This window comes from Prorops nasuta, unplaced genomic scaffold (assembly GCF_024137725.1).
Source record: "Prorops nasuta isolate Cenicafe-Biocafe unplaced genomic scaffold, Cenicafe_Pnas_1.2 PNAS00003, whole genome shotgun sequence".
Lineage (NCBI taxonomy): Eukaryota > Metazoa > Arthropoda > Insecta > Hymenoptera > Bethylidae > Prorops > Prorops nasuta.
In genome coordinates this window covers 6820485-6846778 of record NW_027116800.1, presented here as the reverse complement: position 1 = coordinate 6846778, position 26294 = coordinate 6820485, and the positions used below count along the sequence as shown (strand labels likewise).

At 33.3% G+C, this 26294-nt stretch overlaps 3 protein-coding genes and 1 long non-coding RNA gene across 6 annotated transcripts; 2 read left to right on the top strand and 2 right to left on the bottom strand.

The window, feature by feature from the left end:
* Window positions 1-681: 681 nt before the first annotated feature.
* On the bottom strand, window positions 682-14642 carry LOC136786253 (odorant receptor 13a-like). Its single transcript, XM_066747879.1, has 7 exons — window positions 13896-14642; window positions 13262-13776; window positions 10558-10625; window positions 1315-1414; window positions 1131-1250; window positions 905-1060; window positions 682-830 (listed from the first exon to the last, which is right to left on the bottom strand). The coding sequence occupies exons 1-7, from the start codon at window positions 14170-14172 to the stop codon at window positions 759-761; spliced, it is 1308 nt and encodes a 435-aa protein (XP_066603976.1). The 5' UTR covers window positions 14173-14642; the 3' UTR covers window positions 682-758.
* Window positions 5518-7952, bottom strand: LOC136786151 (odorant receptor 13a-like). The gene is made up of 6 exons (XM_066747684.1): window positions 7606-7952; window positions 7011-7491; window positions 6713-6812; window positions 6520-6639; window positions 6296-6451; window positions 5518-5589 (listed from the first exon to the last, which is right to left on the bottom strand). The coding sequence occupies exons 1-6, from the start codon at window positions 7862-7864 to the stop codon at window positions 5518-5520; spliced, it is 1188 nt and encodes a 395-aa protein (XP_066603781.1). The 5' UTR covers window positions 7865-7952.
* Window positions 14394-15284, top strand: LOC136786257 (uncharacterized). The gene is made up of 3 exons (XR_010824773.1): window positions 14394-14517; window positions 14588-14821; window positions 14943-15284. It is a non-coding gene; the product is annotated as an uncharacterized lncRNA (long non-coding RNA).
* A 1108-nt stretch (window positions 15285-16392) lies between these two features.
* On the top strand, window positions 16393-26089 carry Pka-R1 (protein kinase, cAMP-dependent, regulatory subunit type 1). Of its 3 annotated transcripts, XM_066747881.1 has the most exons (6): window positions 16393-16467; window positions 17062-17439; window positions 23448-23757; window positions 24373-24639; window positions 24953-25156; window positions 25342-26089. In XM_066747881.1, exons 2-6 carry the CDS (start codon window positions 17275-17277, stop codon window positions 25512-25514), a joined length of 1119 nt encoding a protein of 372 aa, XP_066603978.1. In that variant the 5' UTR covers window positions 16393-16467; window positions 17062-17274; the 3' UTR covers window positions 25515-26089. The 3 variants fall into 3 exon arrangements, with proteins under 3 accessions (XP_066603978.1, XP_066603979.1, XP_066603980.1); XM_066747882.1 differs by lacking the exon at window positions 16393-16467 and having other exon boundaries at window positions 16496-17141; XM_066747883.1 differs by lacking the exons at window positions 16393-16467; window positions 17062-17439 and adding an exon at window positions 20477-21217.
* Window positions 26090-26294: the final 205 nt, after the last annotated feature.

Here is a 26294-nt window from a genome sequence, read left to right as displayed (position 1 = left end):
GTGCAAAGTGTTTTTTTAACTAGTTTGGTTGTTGCATTTGTTACAAAATACATGCTTTTTGAGCGGTGGACAATTAACTATTTTGTCACACGTGTATTAATTGCCTATTTATGAAAAAAGAACTACTTGCTTATACTTAACTACTGCAAAAAATAATTATCAAATAATAACAGAGGAGAATTGTGAAATTTACTTGATAGCATAAAAAACTTATTATTAACTTCTGAATAATGATTGAATTATTTTGAGATACTAAAAAATCCCAGTGTTAGCACTTCTTACCAGTGATTTTCCTAAAATATTAGCAGTACAAATTCCTGAGTGAAACATTTTTTTACTAGGACTTAACACAGTATACATTTTGAATCTAGGAAAAAATAAATTTGGCTCATATCTAGAAAAATAATTGAAAATTCATTAATTTCGTCAAATTGAATTTAAACTTGTCATACCTTCATTGCTGATCGAGCTGAGTACCCAATTTGCATCAATTATGAAAACATCATTAGGGCCCAAAACGTTTAGTGCAGCATTCCAGCTGACCTGTGTATCAAAATACTCTGAAATAAAATTTAAGCTTTATGCTTCTTTTAAAAAGATATATTATAGTTTAATACACAAAGGAGGTATTTGGTATTTGTCATTAATTTAAAACTAAATATGCACATAATCTACGTATTTATTAATTAATATTTTACTGTTCATTTTTAAAACTTTTTATATTACAAGATATTTCTCAAGAGATTCATTTTCACACTTTACGTCGTTTCCTCCCTTTTACCCTCTATACTCATCATAACTGACAAATAGCCAGCGGCAGTCTTTAAAACCTGAAAGCATTTATTTTGATTTACAAGAATAATATAATAAAAAATGTCTAAAAAGAGATCAAAATGATAATTACGTTGGAATACGTTGTCATAGATAAGACGCTAAATTTTCCTGCGGTTAATTTCAATGGTTTCCTTGATCGATGAATAATAAACATGAGCATTTTCATATTACTTGGCGTTAATTTGTACCAATTGGATTCAAGAACAACGTTTGTCAATCCATTGCTCTAAAAATAAATCTAGTTTTGATTTAACTTGAGAAAAAATAGTTAATTTTTAGTAAATAATTAAATTTACTGCTACAACAAGTAACTCCCCCATGTAACAATAGAAATAAATGAACAGCATGTTGCCAAAGATGTAAAGTACCAGGAAAATTACTTCATTCACAGGAATATCTTCTGATTCGACAAATGCCTGTAAGAGGGTCAACATTATTTTTAATAAAAGATTGTACGTTCATGGATAATAACAAGTTTACCCTGAATATTGAAAAGTATTGAAGGCACATGAGAAGAGTGGAAACCAGAATTTGAACGAGGAAACAAAGGTTGAATGACTCTTCCAATGATTTAGCGAACCTTGAAACGTTACATTAAAGTAATCCTATGGACATTCGTTAAAAATTATGAAAGTTAATGAACCATTAAAAAAAGATGCAATTTCCATACTAATATATTGAGAAAAAAAAATTATCAACGAAACTATATGAGGTTGAGTTATTTGTAGTCGTATGAATATAAATTAATTAGAATTTCAATGATAATGTGATTTTTGTCTAATTAACATGCCTTAGAATAAGTCATACGAATGCGTGATATAGGTTTAAATTATTAAGTATTTAATAGTATAACCTAATATATATATATATATATATATGTGTGTGTGTGTGTGTGTGTATAAAATTAAAAAATATATCTGAAGGAAAATCAGCACATAGTTTGACCTATCTCATAGCAGAACACGAAAAAATATCAATGAAATTTTTACAATACTTCTCACACATTGATAATCATTATCATTACTTCCTACATTTAATATACAGGGCGTCGCATGAACGATGGCCATGTCAATATCATCGGGTAGGATACGAAATTCTAAGCAAAAAAATTCTAAAAACTGTTTGGCTAGCATTCTTGATTAACAATAATATGCAATTAAAGATTACCGATTACAGTAGGCCTTCTTTAAGAGGAAGATTGTTTTGGTCGCATTATAAGGATGCTAAGATTCTGTGAATTAGAATACTAAGAAAAACACAAAGCCAAACATCCACTTGAGACTATTGTAGTGGTTGAAGGCCGATCGGCAGTTTCGAGTGTCAACGCCAATAAAAACAATCAAAATATAAACACACCATTACAATAGTCTCAAGTGGATGTTTGGCTTTGAATTTTTCTTAGTATTTTAATTCACAGAACCTTAGCATTTTTGGCCTTATAATGCACGTGACCAAAACAATCTTCCTCTTTAAGAAAGGCTACTGAAATAGAAAATCTTTAATTGCAAATAACTTTTTAACTAAGAATGCTAGCAAAAAAGTTTTTACAACTTTTTGACTTAGATTTTTGTCCCCTATCCGATGGTATTGGCATGGCCATCGTTCGCGGGACACCCTGTATATCGTACGAAGCTCGTATGTAATCAAGTTAACAAGCTCTATACTTAAATTAATTGTTTATCAGGCAATACATCAAAACATTTAAACTTCATCTCAAACATTTTTAAACATATCTATTACTTCATAATAAAATTTGCTAATTCCTTATTAGCGCAACTGAGTGAAATAAATCTCTGAACTATATTATTCAGTGAGGTAAATCATCATAATATTCCACAGTGTGTTTGTTCAACCTCATAATATAGTTCACTCAGATAAGTTTCATTTAATAATACTATATTTCTTTCTCAACCTCCTTGTTAAAACTAAGAAAGTGCAGTGAATAGACGAGAAACAAAAAATACATGAAATTATCATTTGATCCTAACCAGTTTAGATACTCGTGTCTTCTCACTACGATTCCGAGAACGTCCTTGAATCCTTCAGGATTTTCTAAATTTTTTGGCGAATTGATCGTTCTGATAACAGCTTTGTGTAGAATTTTAAACTGACCATAAAGATGAAAGACCATAATATAAACTAAGCAATCTATACCAGAGTATATGGTCGCTATACAGAAGAAACCAATCATCTGTCCTAGACAGATTAGCTGATAATAAGGCGTGATTTTGAAAATTGAAGGGAATAAAGATTGCAAAATATACTGGCGTTCTTCTCCTTTCGCCTCTGCCTGTCTTATCTCGAAGAATCGCTGAATATTTTTTATAGTGGCAGCTAATTGTGTCAATGAAAAACAGCCAATTGCAATTTTTTCTACAATATTTGCGTACTGCTTCATAGTTTCTTCGTCCTCATTGTCCTGTACATTGTTCCAATCTCTCCAGTAACACCTGATGATCTCACCTAGAACTTTAACCTAAATATTTTTTAACGCGTTCCTTAAACCGAATGTAATGTACGAGTTGGCCAAATAGTAGTTTAGATTTTTTCTTATATTATTCATTAACGATCCATACAAGGTAAGAAGTCTGGAGTTGGTCAAATATTTCTTAAATTAAGCCTTTTGTCAAATATGTAGTGGAGAGACCACACACGGTGCTAAATCAGTATAAGGTATAGTGGTTGCACATGTACCACTTTAAAAACAAACCCACATCTGTAATTTTGTAAGAATATAATTAAACACTTCTTAGATTTCGAGTTATTTGACCAATTCCTTACTTTTTCTCATGTATAAAGTTTCTTTTTAATTACGTTTCACGATAAGTTATAAAAATAACAATTAATTTTCATAAGTAAAATTATAATATGTATAAGATCAAGCTTTCAGTGGATAAAGAAGCAAGCTTTTTGCTTGACTAAATCAACGATAGAATATTCCAATCTGATATATTCATTCATGAATGAATATTAATAAAACGCTAAACAAATTTTAGAATTATCTGTATCTTACCTTTCCTTTTATATTTTATAATAAAACATTTTGCAAAAACGATTATCATTCCAAAAGTTATCATGGTAAAGTTCTCCGTGAGGAGCACAAGATTGTTGTACACTTTGAACAGATTAGCGCATTGGGGGATAAATACTAGAAACGTTAAAAGTCCTAGGGGTAGGAAAACCCGGTGACGTAGAAAGGGAATATTTGTTTCTAATTTATGTTCCTCCGGCCACAAACCCAGTACCAATAAACTTATCCGTATGCACTCCATATCAAACCTTTGTGCAAACTCCTCTAAAAATGTCAAGCTTTTACTTCAACCAAGTCTAAAACGCTTTTGACTGTCTTGAAGAGAATAATTTCTTTCTGTTTGCTGCAAACTGCGCATGCTTGGTCATAGTTAAAACTTATCGCTTATTGTATATACCTTCTTTCGAACCGAAACTCTAATGAGTAGCGATTGATTAATAATTCTTTAACTGATTGGTCAGTCCACAAAGGTAAAAAGAAAACTTGGATAATTCTCGATTGGACAATGTTTCCTCACCCTCCAAGCAAGCACGAGCAATAATAGCGCGCTCTCGACCACAACCAGAGGCATATTAAATGAAGCATTGCAGGGTGAAATGTTTTTTTTGTCACTGAAATGGAGGGTGCACCTTCGTTGATATTTTATAAGTTAAGAGACTGAAACTTTTTAGGGTGATAAACGGTATAAATTGTTTCTAATTTTAAAAGAGAGGGGGCAAGGCGAGGATCATTGATCGTTGAGTGGATTTTTTTTCATTCTTGCAGCCAGTGATACAAGTCTTCGGACGGTCTTCCAGAAGCTCGTGAAGAGTCGACCAATTCACATCATACTGTAATAAGAATGGGAAAGATCCTAAATTGACTCGCTTCAGCTTCTTAATTAACAACTTTAATCTGAGGAGTAAGAACAGCAAGAAAAGTATTTATTCAGAAAATGGTAAGTTCTTTTAAACTAAATCAACGATTGGAAAACAATATAAGTCCTGTCTATTTAATTAAAAAAAATTTATGAAGTAGATATTGTTTATAAGGAACGTCGAGGGCTTCGAAGGTTTTGGTTCATTATAACCAGTTGATAATTATAATTGATCACGCTATAACGAACAAAATCTTCGGAGCCTCGAGAAGATTGTTTATATGCAATATCTACTGCATATTGAAAAAATGCTGCAATATCCAATTATTTTACAATTTAAGCAATGAACACAAGATGAAAATATTTATATACTTAAACAAACAGTCATACGTTTTCATACAAAAATTGATTATCTTGAAATCACTAGTAAAACGTTTTTCGATTTCTTGTAAAATTTATAGTTTTAAACTTTTTTTTAAGTTAAGTAATTTAATTATTTTTTATGGCACAACGCGAATTTATTTTATAAGATTATTGATAAGCATAAAGATTTGTCAAAATAAAACAAAGTAGGTAATGCTGAATTGATTTAGTGAAATTAAAATAAATGAAATGCTACTCCTGGTTTAACTAATGAAGCAGGTCTTCCATGATCATTTCCAGTAACAGTTGTAAATATTAGTAGAGAAAATATATAACTTCCGTATAATTTATTAATTTATCAACTAATTTTATATAGACTAATCATAAGATTTTCTACTTTACAATTAGACTTCAAAGATTCTATTTCACAATTCTATATCGTTTCCTCAGCCTTGCTCTCTATCCCCATCATAACCGACATGTAGCCAGCAGCAGTTTTTACAACCTAAAATATAGTCTCGTTTTAATTATAGACGTTTAAAGATATAATTTTCATGCAACGCGTTCGGCCATAGCGATCAATTTCAATATGTGAAACAGCTTTTAGTTAATTAATTTCTTACCAACATATAGAAACTAAATTAACATATTCAGAAGCAGTAGAGAATGACTAAAGAAAAAATTCTTTACCAAAGAATAGAAAATGGAAAATTAATTGCAAATCAATTACTTGTGGAATATTTTATACCAGTGCAAGTTGCTCAAACAACGCCTAATCGCTATAGTCAGACACTGCAATGAAATTTAGCCTTAACCATTTATTCTACACGATTTGGATATATTTATGGAAAAAGTTTTCTTCTCTGACAGTCGTTAAATATTCCCGTTTAATTCACAATATTTATTTGTTTACATTCCAATTTTAAATATTCTTAATAAACTGTTTTATATACCAATGATATTAGTATATTTTTATTTTACAATTGGTGTTACTTATGCACTGTGCCAAATATATTCGTGGTCATTTCAGCTAGAGTGTAATATATAGAGTTTGCACAGAGAGAGAGAAAGAAAATACAAAGTGAAGTTGGCAAAAATGCCCACGAATCATTTTAACGCAGTGCTCAAGATTAAAAAGAGACAATTAATGTGTTTTCCTAAAGAAGATTCGTGCATTAAACGGTTAAAGGCAATTTATGAAATAATCTTACATTGGAATATGTTTCCACAGATAAAACGCTAAATTTTCCTGCGGTCAATTTCAAAGGTTTCTTTGACCGAAGAAGAATAAACATGAGCATTTTCATATTTTTTGGCGTCAATTCGTACCAATTGGACTCAAGAACAGCGCTTCTCACTCCGCCACTCTGCGAATCAAAGTAAGAAGATTAAATTATTATCATCATCCAAATGATATTCTATAATTTATTTTTACCGCAACGATAAGCAGTTCACCCATGTAACAATAAACGAAAATGAACAGCATGTTACCAACGATATAGGTAACCATAAAAATTACTTCGTTCATGGGACGGTCCCCTGATCTTGAAATTGTCTAAAAGAGAAAATGTGAAATTATTCTCTCTTATATTATGGTATTTGCGTTTAAAATAGGAAAAAAAACTTACATTAAAAACTGAAAAGTATTGAAAGCACATGAGAAGGGTGGAGAACATAATTTGAACAAGGAAACAAATGTTGAAGGAATCTTCCATGCATTTGGCGAACCTTGAAATGCGATAAGTGTTGTCTAAGAAAAACTGTATATCGTTAGAGTAGAGATATAAACAAAACAGAAAACCTGTGCGTAAGCAATTTTAAAATTCCTTAAAGGTATTAGCGAGAAAATTAAAAAAAAAATACAGAAAATAATCAAGTGAACAAAGATCGAGTCGACAAATAAAATAAATTTAAATTTATTCTAACCAGTTTAGATACTCGTGTTTTCTTACGGCCATTCCAATAGCAATCTTGAACCCGTCAGGGTTTTTCATTTTTTTCGACGTATTGATTGCCTGCTTAAGGATTCTGTGTAAAATTTCAAACTGAGCGCAAAGATGAAAGATCAGTAGGTAGACCAAGCAATCTACCCCAGAGTAGGAGATCGTTAAACAGTAAGTAGCAATTAACTGACCTAGGCACACCAGTTGGTAATAAGGGGTAACCCTGAAAACTGGAGGAAACAAGGATGGAAAGACAAAAATCCGATCCAGACCGTTCAACTCCGAGCGAATTATCACGAAGAACTGTTGGATCATCAATATGGAGCCAGCCACTTGCGTAAGCACGTAGCAACCCATTGAAACTTTCCCCGAGATATTTGCATACTTCAACATCGTTTTCGAGTCCTCGTTGCTCTTCACATTTTCCCAATCCCTCGCATAAGACCTGATCACCCCATTCAACACTTGCGTACCAAATGTTAATAAAATTCATAAAACGCACTGTATATGATCAACTTTTTCAATTATTATTATGATTATAAAAGTGCAAATAATTTTGCAAATAAGCTCTAACATACCTTTACTCTTGGATTTCATGGCGATGAATTTCATGATACAAATCATAACTGGAAAATTAGCTGTCGTTAGATTTTCCGTAATAAGCGGCAAATTATTGTATACTATGAACAAATGAGCAGATTGAGGGATGAATATTAGAAACACCAAAAATGTGAGGGGCACGAGAAAACGATAACGCAGGAACGAATAATTTTTTTCTAACTTATGTTCCTCCGGCCAAAGACCCAATACCAGTAAACTTATTCTTATACACTCCATACCAAACCCTCGTGCAAACTCCTCTTACAAATTTTAAGCTTTTGTTCCGATGAAGTTCGAAGAACTTCTAAAGCTCTCGAGGAGGAGATTTTCTTTCTGTTTGCTGCAAACTGCGCATGGTTCGCCAGATAAAAGTTAACGCGTGTACTTTGCTTCAAAACTAAACTGCGATAAGCGACGATTTATTAATCATTTCTTAGCTGGTTAGAGAATCCATAAAGGTAAGAGGAAAACTTGGATAATTCGATTAGACAAAGTTTTCTCACCCTCGGGATCAGTAACGAGCTATAACAATGTTTCTTTATGGAAAGCATATTAAATCAAGCGTTTTTGTAGAACGAAACGTTCTTTTTCACCACTGAATTAGAGGGTACGCGCTCTAATGCATATTTTATAAGCGAAGACTTTCAAACTGTATAGGGGGATAAATGATACGAAAGTTTTTAGTTTCTAAAAGACAGAGAGGTGTGCGAAGATTCATTGATCCTTTGACGGGTCTTTTCACGCTTCTTACCGGTTATAGTCTAGTCAGACTTTCAGAAGCTTACAACAAGTCGTCCGATTCACATCGTACTATAAGGCGATCAAGCATCCTCTTGACTTGCTTCAAAAAAATCTACTCAACAGAATGATTTTTTTATTGTTTTTTGGCACTACGTGTTTATGACGTTATTTGATAAGAGGAGAAGTTTATAAATTCATTAACAGAAAGCCAATAACATTATACTTAATTTATTTGGAAAAATAAAATAAATCAGATAAAGGACTATTTACGTGACAAATTGCTTATCTTGACTAATTGTTATTTTACAAAGGTAAATATTAATAGTATTAAATTTAGTAAGTAAACAAATATTTTTCACATAATCTATATAAGATATAAATATATTAATTTATTAATATAATTAGATTTGAGATTAAGTTTGAGATATTGATGTATTAATTGTCTCTAAAAAAGGTAGTGTATCTCGAAGTCGTCGTGCATTGTATTTTTAATGTACTTGCCGTCGAAGGAAACTACCTCTCACTTGATGATTCGTAATCAGAGGACACTGGGAAAATTTTTAAAAAAGTTTAACTTTGACCATATTGGTATTGATGTAGCAATGAAAAGCCATTAAATTTATGGCTGTTCCAATACTGCAAATAAAATACAGATTGTTTATAACAGCAGTACTTGGTTGGGCGTTCATAACGACAGTCTTTGACAATTCCAATATTGGAATTATTTCATTGTTGCCAAATTGACAGCTGCATTCGTTAAGAATGAAACTTGGGTGATTTAATTCGATAAAGTTTTTTCCCCTTGAGGATGAAGCACGAACGTAGCACAATAGCATTTTCATTGTGGGGAGAATATTAAATGCAGTGCTGTAAAACAAAACGTATCTTTTTTCACAAAAATATAGGGTGCAGTTTAATGAATATATTATAGGTATAAGCGATTCACGGTCTCTCAAAGTTTCCAATTTTTTTGAAGCTTCTAATTAAGGTGTATAATTAAAAGACAGAGCAGGCAGGCAGAGAATCATCGATCGAATAATGTGCGTCCCCTGTTTCCTGAAAGTTAACGACCTACAAGACTTCCTGGCATTACTAAAAACTCGGTCAGTCGACAATCCATATACAATACTTCTTATGGAAGGTTTATTGGAATAAATGATAAAATATAAGACTGAGACACACACATTAAATTAACAAAATATTATTCGTTGGATAAGCTTAGTATTGACTTGACAAAATAACGCATATATTTAATTATTTATTTCCGACGTATCTAACATGTAATTCTACTTATGTTTCCATTTAGTAGAGGAAAAAGGACACAAAATATACCTCTTGTTCACCCCGTAGATGTTTGCTTAAAGACTTCAAGATTGGAACTTTTCCATGGTTTTCATATAATATTGTACCGCAATCTCAAACACTTTTCAGAAGTTGACCGATATCTAGTAATTAAATTCCCTTCCCTCCCCCCCCCCCCCTCTAAAAAATAAAATTTCACCTGACTTACCCTATCACTTTTTTATAACAATGTTACAGTTAACAAATATTGCTACAACACAAAGCACTTATAATATTTAGTACATTATAAAAAGAATTTAAATGGCTATTTATAATTAATTTATAATTAGCTGTGAAGAAAATTACTTAAATTACATATTGTTACACTGAGAAAAATGTCACAACAATAACCTTTAAAACGTCATGAAAATAACTTACTCATTTAATTGATGTATATATATAGCCACGATGAACTTTTTTCAAGCTCACAACGAAAGAAAATAAACTGCTCAATTTCAATGTTTGTCTCGTATTTCGTCAAGCAAATGCATTCATTAATTGTGAATTTTTATCCTGAATAATTATAACGGTACCTAGATAAAATTAAAAACAAGTTGAGATATTTATTAATTCATGCAACCAGAAAATCAGAAATAAATAAATATAGCAAAAAAGTGTAATGTGAAAATATTTTGATGATTTTTCAAATAGTTTAACAAGGTGGTCCAAGTTTTAGTACAGATTTATATTCTCTTTTTATTTATTCAGTTGGGCACACACACACACACACACATCGATAAACGCGAACATCTAGCATTTATATAAATTTATCTGAAGAATTATTAATAGTGTTCAAAAATAATTTATTCAGTGTGTGATGAAAAATGCGACATTTCTCTCTCATCTACATTAATTCCTCCTTTTTGCCTTGTATGCGCATTATTACTGACAAATAACCAGCGGCTGTTTTTAACATCTGAAAAAAAAAGTGTCATTAAAGCAACAAGTGATTTTGAAAAAAACACCTTACAGTTATTTAAAGTAATCCCCCCTACGTACTACTTGCTAAAGTATTAACACAGATAAACAAATGTTACAGAAAGCAGTCGAGTTTATTAAACTTGATTTTCTTGAGGGAAAAGCAAATAGACAAAAATATATAATAAAGGTTTTATGGTTTCGAGGGGAATATAAAATCGTGCCTTAGTCGACTATGAAAAGTCACGTGAGAGGTCACCTCGAGTTTTGTAAATGTAACCTATATCTTTTATTATATGCATATATTCTTGTATAATATCTAGAGAGCTCTTTAAAACACTTAATATGCTTAATATTTGAACCAATGATTCACTAAATAGTTCGATTTGAAATTTTAAATTTGTTAGTGATCGACTACGATATTGTTTCATTATTTGTTTCCACAATTATTGAATTTTGTACAACTTGGATAAGCGTGTGTAAAGATATTTTCATCTACAATGTTTCCTGAATGTAGGTAGCAATGGTCACCCAATTTAATTTTGTTCTACTAAAGTAGATTAATAACAAAGTTTATGAAACCAATAAAATACAGCTGAAGCTCATACACAAGCTATCTCTAAAGGTGACATATAATATATGTTACTCTATATCTTATTATGAAAAAAATAAATATATTTATATCATATTATAATATCTTGTAAATAAATTTTAAAATAAGAAATATTCTATATATCGTAAGTTCATTTTTTTGAAATTCGATAAAAAGAAAACGCCTGCAGTCAAAAATAAATACATGACCACAAATGGAGATATTCATCTTACTTTTGTATATGTAGTCAGAGATAATATAGTAAATTTTCCTGTGGTTAAATTCAAAGGTCTCCTGGATCTAGATATAATAAACATTAAAATTTTCGTATTCTTGGGTGTTAAGTTGTACCAATCAGTCTCAAGTACAGCGCTGCTGATTCCGGTACTCTAGAAATCAATGATTCCTGTTTAAACAGCTTTGCATATCAGTTAGCGAAGTTTCTTGGTAACAAAACTAAAACAAATAAGTTTTTCCAAAAAGTCTTCAGTAATCACAGCTCTGAAATATACACAGAGTCAATCCAAGTTTTGTTATAACAGAGAAGATATTATAGAAGTTTTATTTTATCATTAAAATTTAATTATTAACACCATGCTAGAAAAATAATACATTAACAATCTTTAAAATTTGATAAACAAGATTTATTTCATCTTTGCATGATAATATCACTAACTATGCGCTTGGAAGGGTCTATCGGTTACTTTATCACAACAGTAGTAACGTTATATTTAAAAAACAAAATTTTTGAAAATCCGTAGAACTAAAGAAAAAAAATAATTATGTATCAAAGTGTAGGGGAATTAATTGCTTAAAGGAGAAATTTACTTTAGACTCAAGTGGCTTCGTATAGCTTTGATACTACCTGTTCGTTTTAATTTGTTACCAATGCTACTTAGTTATAAAATTTACCGCAACGATAAGTAGTTCACCTATATAACAATACAAATAAACGAATATCAGATTGGCAATGATGTAGGTGACAAGAAAGGCTACTTCGTTCACTTGAATATCTCCTGATGTTGTAACTGCCTGAAAGCAGGATAAAATGGAATTTGCATTTCCACAGATTTGATAAGCTTACTCTAAAGGCCAAGAAGAACTGAAAGCACAACAAAATGGTGGAGCATAAAATTTGAAGGAGGAAGTAAAGGCTGAAAGAATCTTCCATGCATTTGGCAAACCTTGAAAAATGTTAAAAGTATTCTCTGCAAAAATTGTAGATTTTATTTAGAGCAAAAATTAAAATAAATAAGCTTTTCATTGATGCAAGAAAATGGTATGTAAGCATTTTCTACATTTTTTATATATTTAAGCCAAGAAAAGTTTAGCAACTGTAAGTGAAAATAAAAAAGTGTATGTATATAAAATATACATGACGTTATATTTATTTAATTATCCTCTGTAATTTTACTGAGAGTGCTCGCAGAAAAACATGTTTTATATTTTTTATACAAAAACCATATAACTTCGAGGAAGCGACAAGAAAATAGGACCATTAATTCGACCTTGAAAAGTTATTTGAAAGTCGGTTCAATTTTCCCGAATGGTATAATATCAAAAAGATTTTATTGCAACCTTGCAACTCATCCGAAGCTTTTTGAGAAACCCCTCTTTATTAATTTATCATTTCTTTCAGTTGTTCGCTAAATATTTAATTTGATAATATAAATTGATGAACGATTCTACGTGCATATGGTTAACGGTCGTTCATGGTACTTTATTTAGTTAACCTCATGACCAAAGTACCCACTTTGAAATCGAAATATCTATATAGTAATAACGATTGGACGATATAATAAATTATTATAGATAGGGTTTTGGAAAGCTCTTGCGATAAACTACAAGAATATGCAAGTAAAAAGTAAAAATCTCCTCTTAAAAAATTCAAGATAACCTTCATATGACATTCAAATGACTTTTCAAGCCCAAACCAGTAAGTCCATCTTACAGCCCCCCGAAGCAATACAGCTTTTAATAATAACAGTTTTTTTGTGAGCACTTCCTGACAAATTACAGGATAAGAGATTAAAATGGGACACCTTATATATGTACACTCGATAATTATGTCCTAACCGGTTTAGGTACTCGTGCTTGGTTACAACGATCCTGAGAAAATCCTTAAATCCGTTGGGGCTCTGCAATGTTTTCGGTGAATTGATAGTTTTTTTTAAAGTTCTGTGTAAGATTTTAAACTGCGCACAGATGTGAAAGAGCAGCGTGAATATGAAGCAGTCGACACTTATGTAGCATGTCCCCAAAAAGTAAACACTAATAATTTGGCCCAGGCACACAAGTTCATAAAGTGGCGTCACCTTGCAAATGGGTGGAAACAACGATTGAACCCCAAATATTCGTTCCAAACCATCTCTCTCAGACTGCATTATCATAAAGAACATTTGTAAATTTTTTAAAGAAGCTGCTACTTGCGTGATTATAAAGCAACCAATCGAAATGCTCCCCACTATATCCGCATCCCGTCTCATAATCTCTTTGTCCTCCGCGTCTTCGCATCTCTTCCAATCACACTCGGAGGATCTAACCAGTTCTCCCAACACTTTTGTGTACCCAAAAAATATTCATAACATTTACAGCACTAACCTTTATTTCATTTTACTTGAATATTATCTCAAACAGCCAGTGAGCATCTCACTTGATCTAGTAAGCTTTATATACCTTTAGCATTGTATTTCATGACGAATATTTTCACAAGAGCAATAAAAATTGGAAAGTTGAGCAATGTGAGATTATCCAGAGTCAGTACAAGATTGTTATAGACAATGAACAGGTTGGCAGATTGTGGAATAAACATTAGAAACGTTAAAAATGACACAGGTATGAGAAAACGATGACGCAAGAAGCCAAATTTTCTTTCTAATTTATGCTCCTCCGGCCAAATACCCAAAATAAACAGACTGATTCGTATGCATTGCGCACCAAATGTGTCAAACATTATACTAAGATTTTATTTATTTTAAAACACAGTCTTTAATGAAACAAACGTAGACGTATAAAGAAACTCGACGGTTTTATCCCAAAAAAATTGGAAACACTTGTGTGTCAGCCGTCAGGCGCTTCTTCCACCTGCTTCCGCCTATCTGTTGCAAGTGTTACAACTTACAAGTTACAACTTGCGAGAATGTGCTTTCTGCTTGTTATGATCTGCGCATGCTCGATCAGTTGAAGCTAACTGCTTTAATCACTTGTACTTGACTCTGGTCGGAAGGGAGAAAAGCAGCGATTGATTAGTAATTCATCAAGCTGACGGTGAAAACAGCAGAGTAAAAAGAAAACTTTGGTAATTTAATTTGAAAAAGTTTCTTCCCCTTCGAGATCAGCTGTGTGCAACATTAGCTTTCTCATTGTAGGGAGAATATCAAATGAGGCGTTGCAGAACGAGACGCTGTTGTCGATGAAACGGAGAGTGCAAAGGTGCGTGTATGTACACGGCGCGTGAAACGTGTGTGGACTGTGGAGTGGACAGGCCGCGCGGGGAGCGGACGTGCCACGACGCACCCCAGCGCAACCTACCCAATCCCAAAGTCCGTGCCGCGCGTGTATTTCACGCGCCGTGTACCCGCCACCTTAATACTGCAGATTAAGTATACCACCTCACCAATTTCTTTTAAACTTTGCATATAAAACTATTTTTGTGCCCTGAAAACGAATTGACAGCAACAAAATATCCAACTTATTTTTACAAATATTTTTTCTTATTCTCAGGTTGATATTCTGCCCAGAAGATTGCTTGATCTAAGGATTTTAGTATTATTGTTTTGTTTAGACTGATTCACTCCATGAAGTAAGAATAATCCACACGCTCTATCTTATCGTACAAACAATGTAAATAGCCACAATTCCTGCCTGTTATAATCACTTAAAAGAAATATTTATTAAGAAATAGAATATGTCAACAAAAATATATCAAAAAGGAGACGAGAGAGCATTCCAAATAAATTGAATATAGAATTAATTTTTATTATCAAACTACAGTAATCTCAACGTATGTTTTCTGAAAATAAACATTACGTAACTTTATTTAATAATTTAAAATGATTTGTTTAATTTCTTTCCAATGGTTATGGTAATAAAGTGTTTAAAATTAATTTGTATGCATATGCATTTACTTAATATGCCTTTTAATTAACTAGTGCCAATAATAAAAAAATTGTCGTGTATAGTTTCCTTACTATACATTGTAATATGCAGAATTATTAAAAATGGCTGAGGTCTCGTAGGAACAATGTCATTTATTGAAAATCAACAACCAAAAAATACGAAAGCCATTTTTTATTAAATCAAAAAAATAGTAGCATAATAATTATTGCAATATGTTTGTCATGGACCTGGTTAAATTGTAATTTTAAAACAACTATATATAGTGCTATTTTTCGTGCAATGTGTGTTTATATATTTGTTTCGTAGACATGTGTGATACACGACTAATAATTTTTCTTATTTAAGATTTATAATAATACTGTATAGAAAATAGTTATAGGTTGTACTAAATAATGAAAGCGAAATTGCAGCAGGTGTATTAAATAGAAAGGGAGACTAGGTGAGTGAAAAAAGAATTTTTATAAAATCACTGGATACGTCAGAAAACTTGCACTTTTACCGGCAGAGTTGCGATGACATTTATAAAATGTAGCACCAGGTGGCTAATGGAAAGCGTTTCCTTCCATGGTTTTCAAGAGATAGCCCTTCCAAGAGCACTTATAAATAATAATCTGTAACTGCAAAGCAACAAAGTGCCTTCGTATTAAAATGTTATAATAAATGTATAATTATTTTGATAAAATCAATTAACGACAGCAAATCATGCGATTTAGAAGGGATATTCTCTGCGAAGAAGAACCTAGTAGAGATTAAAGAAGATATTTCATGTTTCCGCGCCATTGAAAATGTTCCACTCATGCGCTGTTTGTTTGGCCTCGTATATCTCTTTAAGGCGAGTGTGCAATATTCGACTGAAAAAATAATTTATTGTTAACAATACAACCCAATAGAGCTACATATCAATAATGACTATCCTGAACATTTACATTAATAGATTTCGTATGCATCACGATTTGATAATTATAACCCACAATCTGAGGCTATCGATCTTTGTTAACCTTAAAAGCAATTGAGACAAAAGTCACTGATAAGTCCTAACACTAGAATGTAACAGCTTCGTGAAATATCAAAGAGTATTCGCGCATACGCTTCTAGTATTCGCATGGTATATATCTTATCGGAGAAAAAAGTGAGTAGTAAACGATAGTAAAGAATTATAAAGAATCACCGAAGTTGATCGTTTTTGGTGATGACGTTTGTAGTGATATAGACTAGCTAAAATGTTCTAAACTCTCAAATTGCCAGATCTGACTGAAACTAATAAACTACAACGTAGCTACTAACACTTTATCACGAATCGGATATAAAACTTTATTCCTTCACAATCAACCATTCACAATTTGATTCACTCTTTGATAGTAAATCTTTATCGATATACATGTAGATGTTTACAAAATTACGCTTTCTTAAAATGATTTTTGATATTGAATACTGCCAATCGATGTACCTGATAGACTGGAAAAACTTGTGACTGCGGCTTATAAAGCGTTATATATTTCTGAAATCATGTTATACCAAACAATTCTACAATAGAAATCTACTGACCAGAGACCAATCATCGTTGTTAAATTGTTTATAGAAGCTTGGTAGTATATTTACAGCCAAAACATATAAATAAGAACGACGCAAGAAACTTTATTAAATGAAATAATTATTACACACAAACGTTAGCGTACTACATATACGATTAAGTACCTAAATCGTCTTATATGAAATATTCCAGATAAATTACGCCTCGGTCTTTTGTGATGGCTGTCAACCCTGTCAACTGTCAAGCAGCCGGAAATGACTGAGAGGCTTGACGTAAGATATGTTAATAGTATTACCGATTCGAAAGATTCAAACTGCCTTTGTACAATTTTTTCGAGTACCGAAAAGCTCGATACTCGAAGAGGATTAATATAATAACTGAAAAAGTGTTAACTCGTGTGTCAATATGGCGTCTAATCTGGAGGAAGAGCAAAGTTTACGTGAGTGCGCGGAATACGTGCAGAGACACAATATTCAACAAGTTCTCAAGGATTGCATAGTGCAACTGTGCGTAGGACGTCCAGAAAATCCCATTTCCTTCCTGCGGGAATATTTTCAAAAGCTTGAAAGGGTACGTAATGCTCTGTCGCACTTAACCTAACATATTAACCTAAAATTTCCTTTTTATCCCAACATACAGTCAGAAGCGTAGTTTCATATCTTTATACATATTAATTGAGGTATCTTTACGCTATTATAACAATGTATATGTATATACATTATATTTCACGACCAAAGCAAAATAACAATACCTTATTATTTTATTTAATACAGGAGATAAAGGGACCTTCAGTAAACGTATGACAGAACAATTATAACACAGTATATTTAAAAGTATTCAGCAGAAACTTGAAAATTCTAATCCATTCCCTCTCTTGAAACTTTAATAATTTACAAATTATTCAACTAACCGTTTACGATCCGGTGTCGATCTCAGTATACACCTGCACTTTAAGAATTCGCTTACCAAAATACTCTGTGTGCCGAATTGATCCGAAAGCTGTGTGATTGTATATTATTTTTGTGCATCTAAAAACAAAATATTTTTGTATGTGCATTAAGAATTATATTGTTATATTTATTCCGCAACTAGTCCGAAAGCTTGGAGATAACGAAATGAACAATGGATATATACAGAGTGTACTCCTTAACATTACCTAATCCGTGAACACACACACACATTTGAAATTCTATTTATCTCTTCGTAACTCCACAAGAATATCAATTTTTTGAGTAAGATCTTTTTAAATGCAAAATGAACAACGTTTCAAAAAGATCTTGTATACAAAACTTAATATCTCTTGTAGGAACGAAAATAAACAGAATTTTATTCTCATGGTCTGAGTCGTGTTAAGTAATACGCCCTATATATAACGATGTGCTAAATAATGAACGAATTTTTGTTACTAGGAAAAAAGAATGTAGTGGATGAGAAGACTGGGAAAGTGCTTATTTATGGTACAATAGGATTTAAAAACTGTTAAGTAAAAATGGCTCTTATCGGATAATAAAAAAAGTGGAAAGACCCGTATTACGCGCGCACATGTAGCGTGACGCATTTGGCACATGGGAGAAAAAGAAAGGAAGGAAAGATTGTGTGTATGGTGTAGGAAATTGAATCGTTCTTTTCTTGCTATAGTGTAGTACATAAATTTTGCCTAGCAAGTAGAGAATGAAGTTAGCTGAAATGTAAAGGAATCAATATCCCCCAGTTTATGCACGCTCACCGAACAAACATCGATTTTACGCGAATTCTATGTAATGGTAGTTTTAACACTTTTTTACTTATGTGAGAAAACGAAAGCAACAGAAATATTGTCCATAGTAATTGCGTATATATAAACAAGAGGAATACGCGTTCATCGAACAGTCATCGATTTTAAAAGTAGTACTTGACTATAGTTTCTCTTTTCTTCTATCTCTCGGTTAAGAGTAACAGTTTCGCACGCATTTGGCTTACGAGACATGAAAACGGCAGAAAAAAGGGTGCACCATCGTACTACTGTGGAAACCACCGCATAATCGCACCATTCGTACACCGAGAAAAATTCTTTTGAGTCATATATACTGATATCTTTATTTGTGAATAGTCTGAAATAAATATTTACTGTTTTAATAAATTACACATTCAAATCGGTTGAATTTCAATGCATCAAATCAATTTTGTTTGTTTTTTTTTTTTTAATTTAAATTCATTAATATCAATTAAATACTTATTTGCAACTGTTCCAAGAAAATGTTATTGAAATCAAACATTTTTCTCCAAGTGTACCTATTATACACAAGGAGAATAAGTAAGCAGGGAAAATATTGTATGTGCAGTAATTAGTGTAAAGAAGAGAAGAACGATAATCGATTTCTATAAATGTACCACGTGACTGCAACCAGAAATGACGAATGTACGATTTATAAATCGACCAATATCGGTCCTTTCTAAATTCAACATTGTTGTCTGTTGTGTAGCTTTATATATATTTGGCCTACCGAGGAAAAAGAAAACTGTGGAAATATTGTATACATACAGAGTAATTATGTATACAGGAGAGAAGAACGATTACATCGATTTCTGTAAATATAGCACGTGACTGCAGCCAGAAATGACAAATGTACGATTTATAAATCGACCAATATCGGTCTTTTCTAAATTCAACATTTGTGTTTGTTATGCAGCTTTGTATACATTTTGCATCCACCAGAGAGAAAAAAAGAAGAAAAATAGATGCTACGCCATCCTATTGGTAAAATTATCTCAGTTGGTTACACTCTCCTACAAAATTTATTTTATCAGTAAACCGACAAAACACAATAATTGCATAAAGTAAAGGAGAAGCATACGTTAAACAATCATAAATTCCGGAAATAATGTGCAAGTGCAATTTCATAGAAGAAAAAAAGGCAGGAACGCAGTTTCAGTGAGACGCTACCACTTTGAAACTGATGACGTAAATCGAGTGTGACGTTGTTCATCGGTCGAGAAGCATAAGCTGCGCGAATTGAGCATGCGCACTGAATTTTAAATACGTGATGGAAATTACAATGTCTACGTGCAACACAAACACGGTGGAAGGCATAAAAGACGATGGCCTTGCCTCTCCTTCCCCCCCCCCTCTCTCTCTCTCTCTCTCTCTATTGTATTTTTACAAAATACTCAAAAGATACCATAAAGAGATCTTCCAGGGAGAATACAAACAAAAGATCTTTTTCAACAGCTAAACGAGCAATTTGAAACTTTACCCAGCGATGATTCTCATAACTGAAATGATAAAATCGATCAACGCGTTTAACAAAATTATTATTAACCGATGATTGAAGTAGAGCGGAATAAAATTCAATTAGAGGAACATAAATTATCGGCACTGGAGTCGGAAGATCTAATGGCTTTTGGCATTCGATTGAACCAATTGAAAGACGCGTCAGCGTCTCTCTCCTGGATTAATTTGTTAATCTCATAGTACAATAATAATTCGTCTACTGTGGAATGTATAATAGCGTGTATATATAGAGCATATAGGTATACAGTGTGCAGTGTACGGGACGAATACGCCAAGAGGCGATGTTCACGACGTGGAAAAGGTTCTCTGCGCAGAAAAGTGGCTTGGTGTGCGTTTCTCGCGTGATACAAGAAATGTAAAGCTCAGAGTAGAGGGAGGAGCGACAGAGAACGGGATAGGACGTGACGGAGCTGTGGGAGAAGGATGGAGAGTGACAAAGTGACGGAAGAGGGGGAAAAGGGGGTTAGCTGGAGCAAAAGCGACATAGGGGCTGGCGATCCAAAATAGAATCTGCTCGAAATATAACGAGACCTTAGCCAACGGCCAGCCTCTCGACGTTCTCTCAAAAATGTAGAAAATCCTCGCCTCCAATTTACCATCTTGTCCCGTTCTCTCACCTCTCCTGCCTTTTACCAGCTAGCCTTGTACTTTTACGTTCCTGTAATTTTATCGATCCTGATACGTTTATATCGGTGCAAAAGAATCTGCAGTGTTCTCCCTTATCGGCAAAAGTAAGCGCGAGCCGCTAATTGGATTTTGCGAGGCCGTAGAAAATCGAGAGTTCTGCACCGTGTGCTGAAATAACGCGAGATCCTCCCTTCCCCCCTCCCCTCTCCCCTCCCATTCAGATTCTCTGTACTGACAGATGCAATAGTGACTTTGATATCACTCGTTCGAATCCATCGCTCCTTTCCTCTCTCTCTCTCCCTCTCTATCTCTCTTTCTCTTGACGACGATTCGTTGAAAATTAAAATTTACTTTTCTTGGGAAAAATAGGAAAGAGGAGAAAACTCACGTTTACAGTGAGCTTGATTCAAGTGTTGTAACAAAGTGGAACGTAGCAACACGATGAACGAGGTAATTTGTCAATATTGACTTTTTTTTGTTGTGGAATCATCCGTGTAGAACCATTGTTGTATTTCCGTTATTGTTCTCGGTTTCACCATCATAAACATTTGTATGAAACTCTCGTTGTTGTCGTTTTTTTTCTTGTAGGTCAAATGACCAGTGCAATTTGCTTGGCTTACAATTGTACATAACACGCACGTATTAATGCAGAATTAGCTATTTTTAAGTTGAAATTGTGTTTTCATCGTATGCGGTAACATTTCGTTTTCGAGAATAAAGTCGGGCAACTGTTGCGCGTAGGAGTGCACATGATTGATTAAAACGAAGATAAACGGTCAATTATGGGATTTGAAGAGTAGAGCAAATGTAAATAATCAATAGAACATGAAGATCATTGACCCAAGAGTTTCTTGGCACTCGGTAATTGCTTTGCCATTTTCTGAAAACTCAGCGCGTTCTTGGCATATTGCGATCAAAAAACTGCTCGTACCTTATTATCTTCGAGTCGATCGATCCAATCATTGACAAACTAAATTATTTATAAGACATCTTTTAAAGGCCTCTCATTATGTAACATTTAACGCTTGCGTTCCTTAATCGAGCATCATGAATTTTATGAGTTATTTGTCAGGTGGAAAGTACCGATTGATCAAACCCTTCAGCAGCCTTTTATTTTTAGCAATTATATAGCTAAAAAAAAATCGATACGATCGTTTGGCGGGTTTACGTTATTTTGTATGAAAAAGGTTTACCATATTTTTCAGATAATATGCTAAATTTATGGGAGATAATAAATCTCGTAAATAATTAGCACAGATAAAAGTCATAAATAGTAAGATGCAACAGCGAGTAGCTGGGATTTTTCTTTCAGTGGAAATTTATTATAGTCCATTATTCTCCCCGTTCATAGAAGCTGTAGCGGCCGTTAGTGAAAAAGCGTTCAGGTGTGAAAACGCCAATTGACCTATGGCATTAATATTGACTCGCTTTTTCCCTACGGTATCGTTACTCCTATCCACTACTTTAGATATATATATATATATATATATATATATACATAGCTCATCAAAATATTCATCAGCAATTAAACCGTATTTCTCCCGAAACGATCGATTGTTCTGAAAAACTTAGACAAGGACACACAAAAGTACCTGCTTCTTCCTGACATTGAAAAAAAATTCAAAAACCAATAAACATGCCCCAATTATGCAAAATGCGTAATTTCCAAAAATAATAATTTACAAGTGATTAAATAAGGATGCAATCCACCTGTTCACCTTAAAAAGCAGAGAATTTGCCTGAAAGTTACACATTCGCCATTGCAAGATTGCATCAATTTTCAAAGCTATTTATCCAACGATGATCAACCGTGGTGTGTGTTTATGAAAATTAATTCATCACATATCAACACTGTGCTAGTCGAGAAAAATAAAGAATAGTCATTTAGTCGTAGATTGATAGATTTTATATTATTAATAGATCCTAATGTAATCGGTGGTAGAAGTTTATCCATGGGAGATTTATTGATAATATATTATAAAAATATTATACCACTTTTACGAAGAAACGCAATTCATTCTCTGACAAGGGGAATATTTTGAAAACTATATTAAGTTAATAACTGTTAATTTTATTAATTATTATCAAGAAATGTAGGTCATCCGTTGTAAATTAATTGTTGCTGTGTGTGTGTGTGTGTGTGTGTGCTGTATACATATATTGGGAATTTTCATGAGGTCAAAGGGTTATGAAGCTAGAAGAGGCTGATATATACATATATACAAGATATCTTCAGTAGCATACTATATGTGGTCTTATACCGAAAGAAAAATAAATAGTCATTAAATTAGAGTTTAATTAGAATATTAATAAACCTTAAGCGATCAGTAGCAAAAGTTTACCCATGGCAGGGATTTATTGAAAATGCAGTATAAAAATACTATACTATACTATACTTTTATCGAGAAGAGCGGTGGATTATTCTCCAATGAAGAGAATATTGTGGAAAATCAATTAAATGAAAAATTGACCAACAGTCAGCAAATGGAATAATTAAGAAAAAGAGGCGTTGTGGGGTTGTATATTGAATACTTATACGTGTGTGCAATAGGTATTGGAGATTTTGATGAGGTCGAAGGGTTATAAAGCTAGGGGAGGCTATTAAAAATATATAAGTATTTTTAGTATATAATAGACTATGTTGGTTTTATACTGAAAGAGGCATACTGCGCATTCGCAGGAACAAGCACACGATGCGAAACAACAGATTGCCACAAGCCCAGAAGACACGGAAGACATGCCAGCGGGTCAGCAGGGTCCTCAGGTACCAAGACGAAGAGGTGGCATTTCAGCGGAGCCGGTCTCCGAAGAGGATGCAACCAGTTACGTGAAGAAGGTCGTCCCCAAGGACTACAAAACGATGGCAGCCCTCAGCAAGGCCATCGCCAAAAATGTCCTCTTCGCCCACTTAGATGAAAACGAACGGTCCGACATCTTCGACGCCATGTTCCCCGTCACTTTCCTACCCGGTGAACCGATTATTCGTCAAGGTTAGTGGTCCGTGCTTCGCTTCCAGCCCTTCTTTGTCTTTATTAATACCCTTACCTTTCCCCTTCTCGCACAAACAACATTTTTCATGCATTTTTCTTCCACATTTTCAATCCGTCAAATTCATACTTTTCTATATAATTTATTTAGCATTTTCGTTCTCTTCTCCTTACTAAAACTGTAATGTCGAATTTTCATCCTCACCAGTGTTTGTCGATATCAATTTTGTATTTGTATGCTGAGGATAATAAAACCGAATAGGTGTTGTACATAGTGGTTTAGTAAACGTTGGTGAAAATTTAAATTTCGATTTCCACGACTTTCAAGTGACGACAGTAAATTCTGCATTCTTCCATTGTACATTATACATATACATTGGTATCCTCAACTCCGGAATAAATATATTTTCACTTGGACTCTAATTTAATTTTCTCGTCCCTTATGTGGTGTCTCAGCATCTTCCTTTACTATATTGCTGTACAAAGTATATAGATTATATATATTGTCGGTTTCATTTAGCAGAGTGGAAATGATAATTTTTCAAGGTTTTTCTTATATAAGGATTTTGTATTTTTCTGTTTTTTGTATCGTAATAAAATTATCTGATGTTTTTACAGGGGACGAAGGTGATAACTTTTACGTTATTGACCAAGGTGAGGTGGAAATCTTTGTGAATGGTGAATTGGTAACGACCATTGGCGAGGGAGGCAGTTTCGGCGAACTGGCATTAATTTACGGCACACCCCGTGCAGCCACTGTAAGAGCAAAGACTGATGTGAAATTATGGGGTATCGATAGGGATTCCTACCGTAGAATTCTCATGGGATCCACAATCAGGAAACGAAAAATGTACGAGGAGTTCCTCTCTAGAGTTTCCATCTTAGGTAAGCTGACAACATTTGGAACGAGCAAATTGTTGAAGAAACAGAAGATTTTTAGTGATACACACACACACACACACACACACACACAGTTGAGAACTAGGCCAAAAATATTCACGAGTGAAACGTATAGCTCCTTCCTAGGATCTCCCATAACATTCTAACACCGACTCAACGTATAAAAAAAATTTATAAGTGGTATAGCTGTAAGAGTGTTCTAGGAAATCGAGCTCTTCAAATTTTTGCTCTATTCAGTAATTAATTTAGTTAATTAAAATATGTTCGATAATGATTTAAGCGAAACCTGGCTTTTCAGAGTCTTTAGACAAGTGGGAAAGGCTTACAGTCGCAGATGCCCTTGAACCAGTAGCCTTCGATGACGGAGAAACGATAGTGAGACAGGGAGAACCAGGCGAAGATTTTTATATAATAGTCGAAGGTACTGCGGTAGTTCTTCAACAACGCGCCGAAGGAGAGGAACCAGCGGAAGTTGGCCGACTTGGCCCTTCGGATTACTTCGGTAAGTTTATTCTAGTTTACTCTAAATAATTTATTTTCATTGAGTCACGCGAGTGTATTTTGGTCTATTATTTTTGTATGTTTCTTGCAAATATTCCTTTTTTTTATTGTAATTTCAGTAAAATTTTCATTGTAACTCGAGTTCATATGTTTATAAGGAGGAATGATCAAACGTATTGATTGTAGGTGAAATAGCACTGTTATTGGATAGACCTAGAGCAGCAACGGTGGTAGCTAGAGGTCCACTGAAATGTGTGAAGCTGGATAGAGCACGATTTGAGCGGGTCTTGGGTCCGTGCGCCGATATACTAAAACGCAACATCACACAATATAACAGCTTCGTATCCCTATCTGTATAAATAATCTTGCGGCTTGTTTATCTATCACCCCACTACTCCATCTTTACGGGGTTAAGTTCACCATGTTGTTAACTTTTTTTATTTTATTAAAACCTTAGTGGTTAATGTATTAAGTCAGTCAATGATATGTACACTCTATATTATTAGGGCGCTGTAACACAAGACTATTATACGCTGAACAAGTTCATGACTCAATAATTCCGGAATTTTTCATGATTATACGAATACCGCACGTACTACCCATCATTCATGAATTTGTCTATAAAGAAGTGGGTAAATTCATAAGAAATATGCTTTAAATTTACCACGGGCAGACGCAATAGTGTTGATCGATCGATAAATCAGTTGATTAGCACCGCCAATTTACTGTATTCCAAATTATAGAAATTGTAATTGTCGAGTCTTGAACTAAATATAGGTATACAAATAAATTGATCATTAAATATTCGATTATTCTTTATTTGAAAACTAAGAGTGATAAAATGATGCGTAAAATGTTACAAGTGCACTAGATTTAGTTTAATGCAGTAAAATGGTACAGTATCAGGAAATTAAATAATTTATTAAGCACAAAAGATCGAATTTTTTATTGTACAAAATGCATGCTCGCTCCGAAAATAACGAATACTCGGACCCTCAACCCCTTCCGATGCATATGTACACTCATTTGATTATAGTTCCGTTAATATATTTATAGCATAAAACAATGATCGGGATCGGGTGTTCCACTAGCACTTTAAAGAAACACTTTATATACAAAATAAATTAGATAAACTTTAT

Coding starts and splice junctions, on each gene's coding strand:
- Pka-R1 (XM_066747881.1), top strand. CDS start 17,275: ATGGCGTCTAATCTGGAGGAAGAGCAAAGTTTACGTGAGTGCGCGGAA. Junction 17,440..23,447: donor ATTTTCAAAAGCTTGAAAGG/GTACGTAATGCT, acceptor GCGCATTCGCAG/GAACAAGCACACGATGCGAA. Junction 24,640..24,952: donor CTCTAGAGTTTCCATCTTAG/GTAAGCTGACAA, acceptor CTGGCTTTTCAG/AGTCTTTAGACAAGTGGGAA.
- LOC136786151 (XM_066747684.1), bottom strand. CDS start 7,864: ATGGAGTGTATAAGAATAAGTTTACTGGTATTGGGTCTTTGGCCGGAG. Junction 6,813..7,010: donor AAACACGAGTATCTAAACTG/GTTAGAATAAAT, acceptor TCGCATTTCAAG/GTTCGCCAAATGCATGGAAG. Junction 6,452..6,519: donor GTGAACTGCTTATCGTTGCG/GTAAAAATAAAT, acceptor TTTGATTCGCAG/AGTGGCGGAGTGAGAAGCGC.
- LOC136786253 (XM_066747879.1), bottom strand. CDS start 14,172: ATGTTTGACACATTTGGTGCGCAATGCATACGAATCAGTCTGTTTATT. Junction 13,777..13,895: donor CATGAAATACAATGCTAAAG/GTATATAAAGCT, acceptor GGTACACAAAAG/TGTTGGGAGAACTGGTTAGA. Junction 1,251..1,314: donor AATACTTTTCAATATTCAGG/GTAAACTTGTTA, acceptor ACCCTCTTACAG/GCATTTGTCGAATCAGAAGA.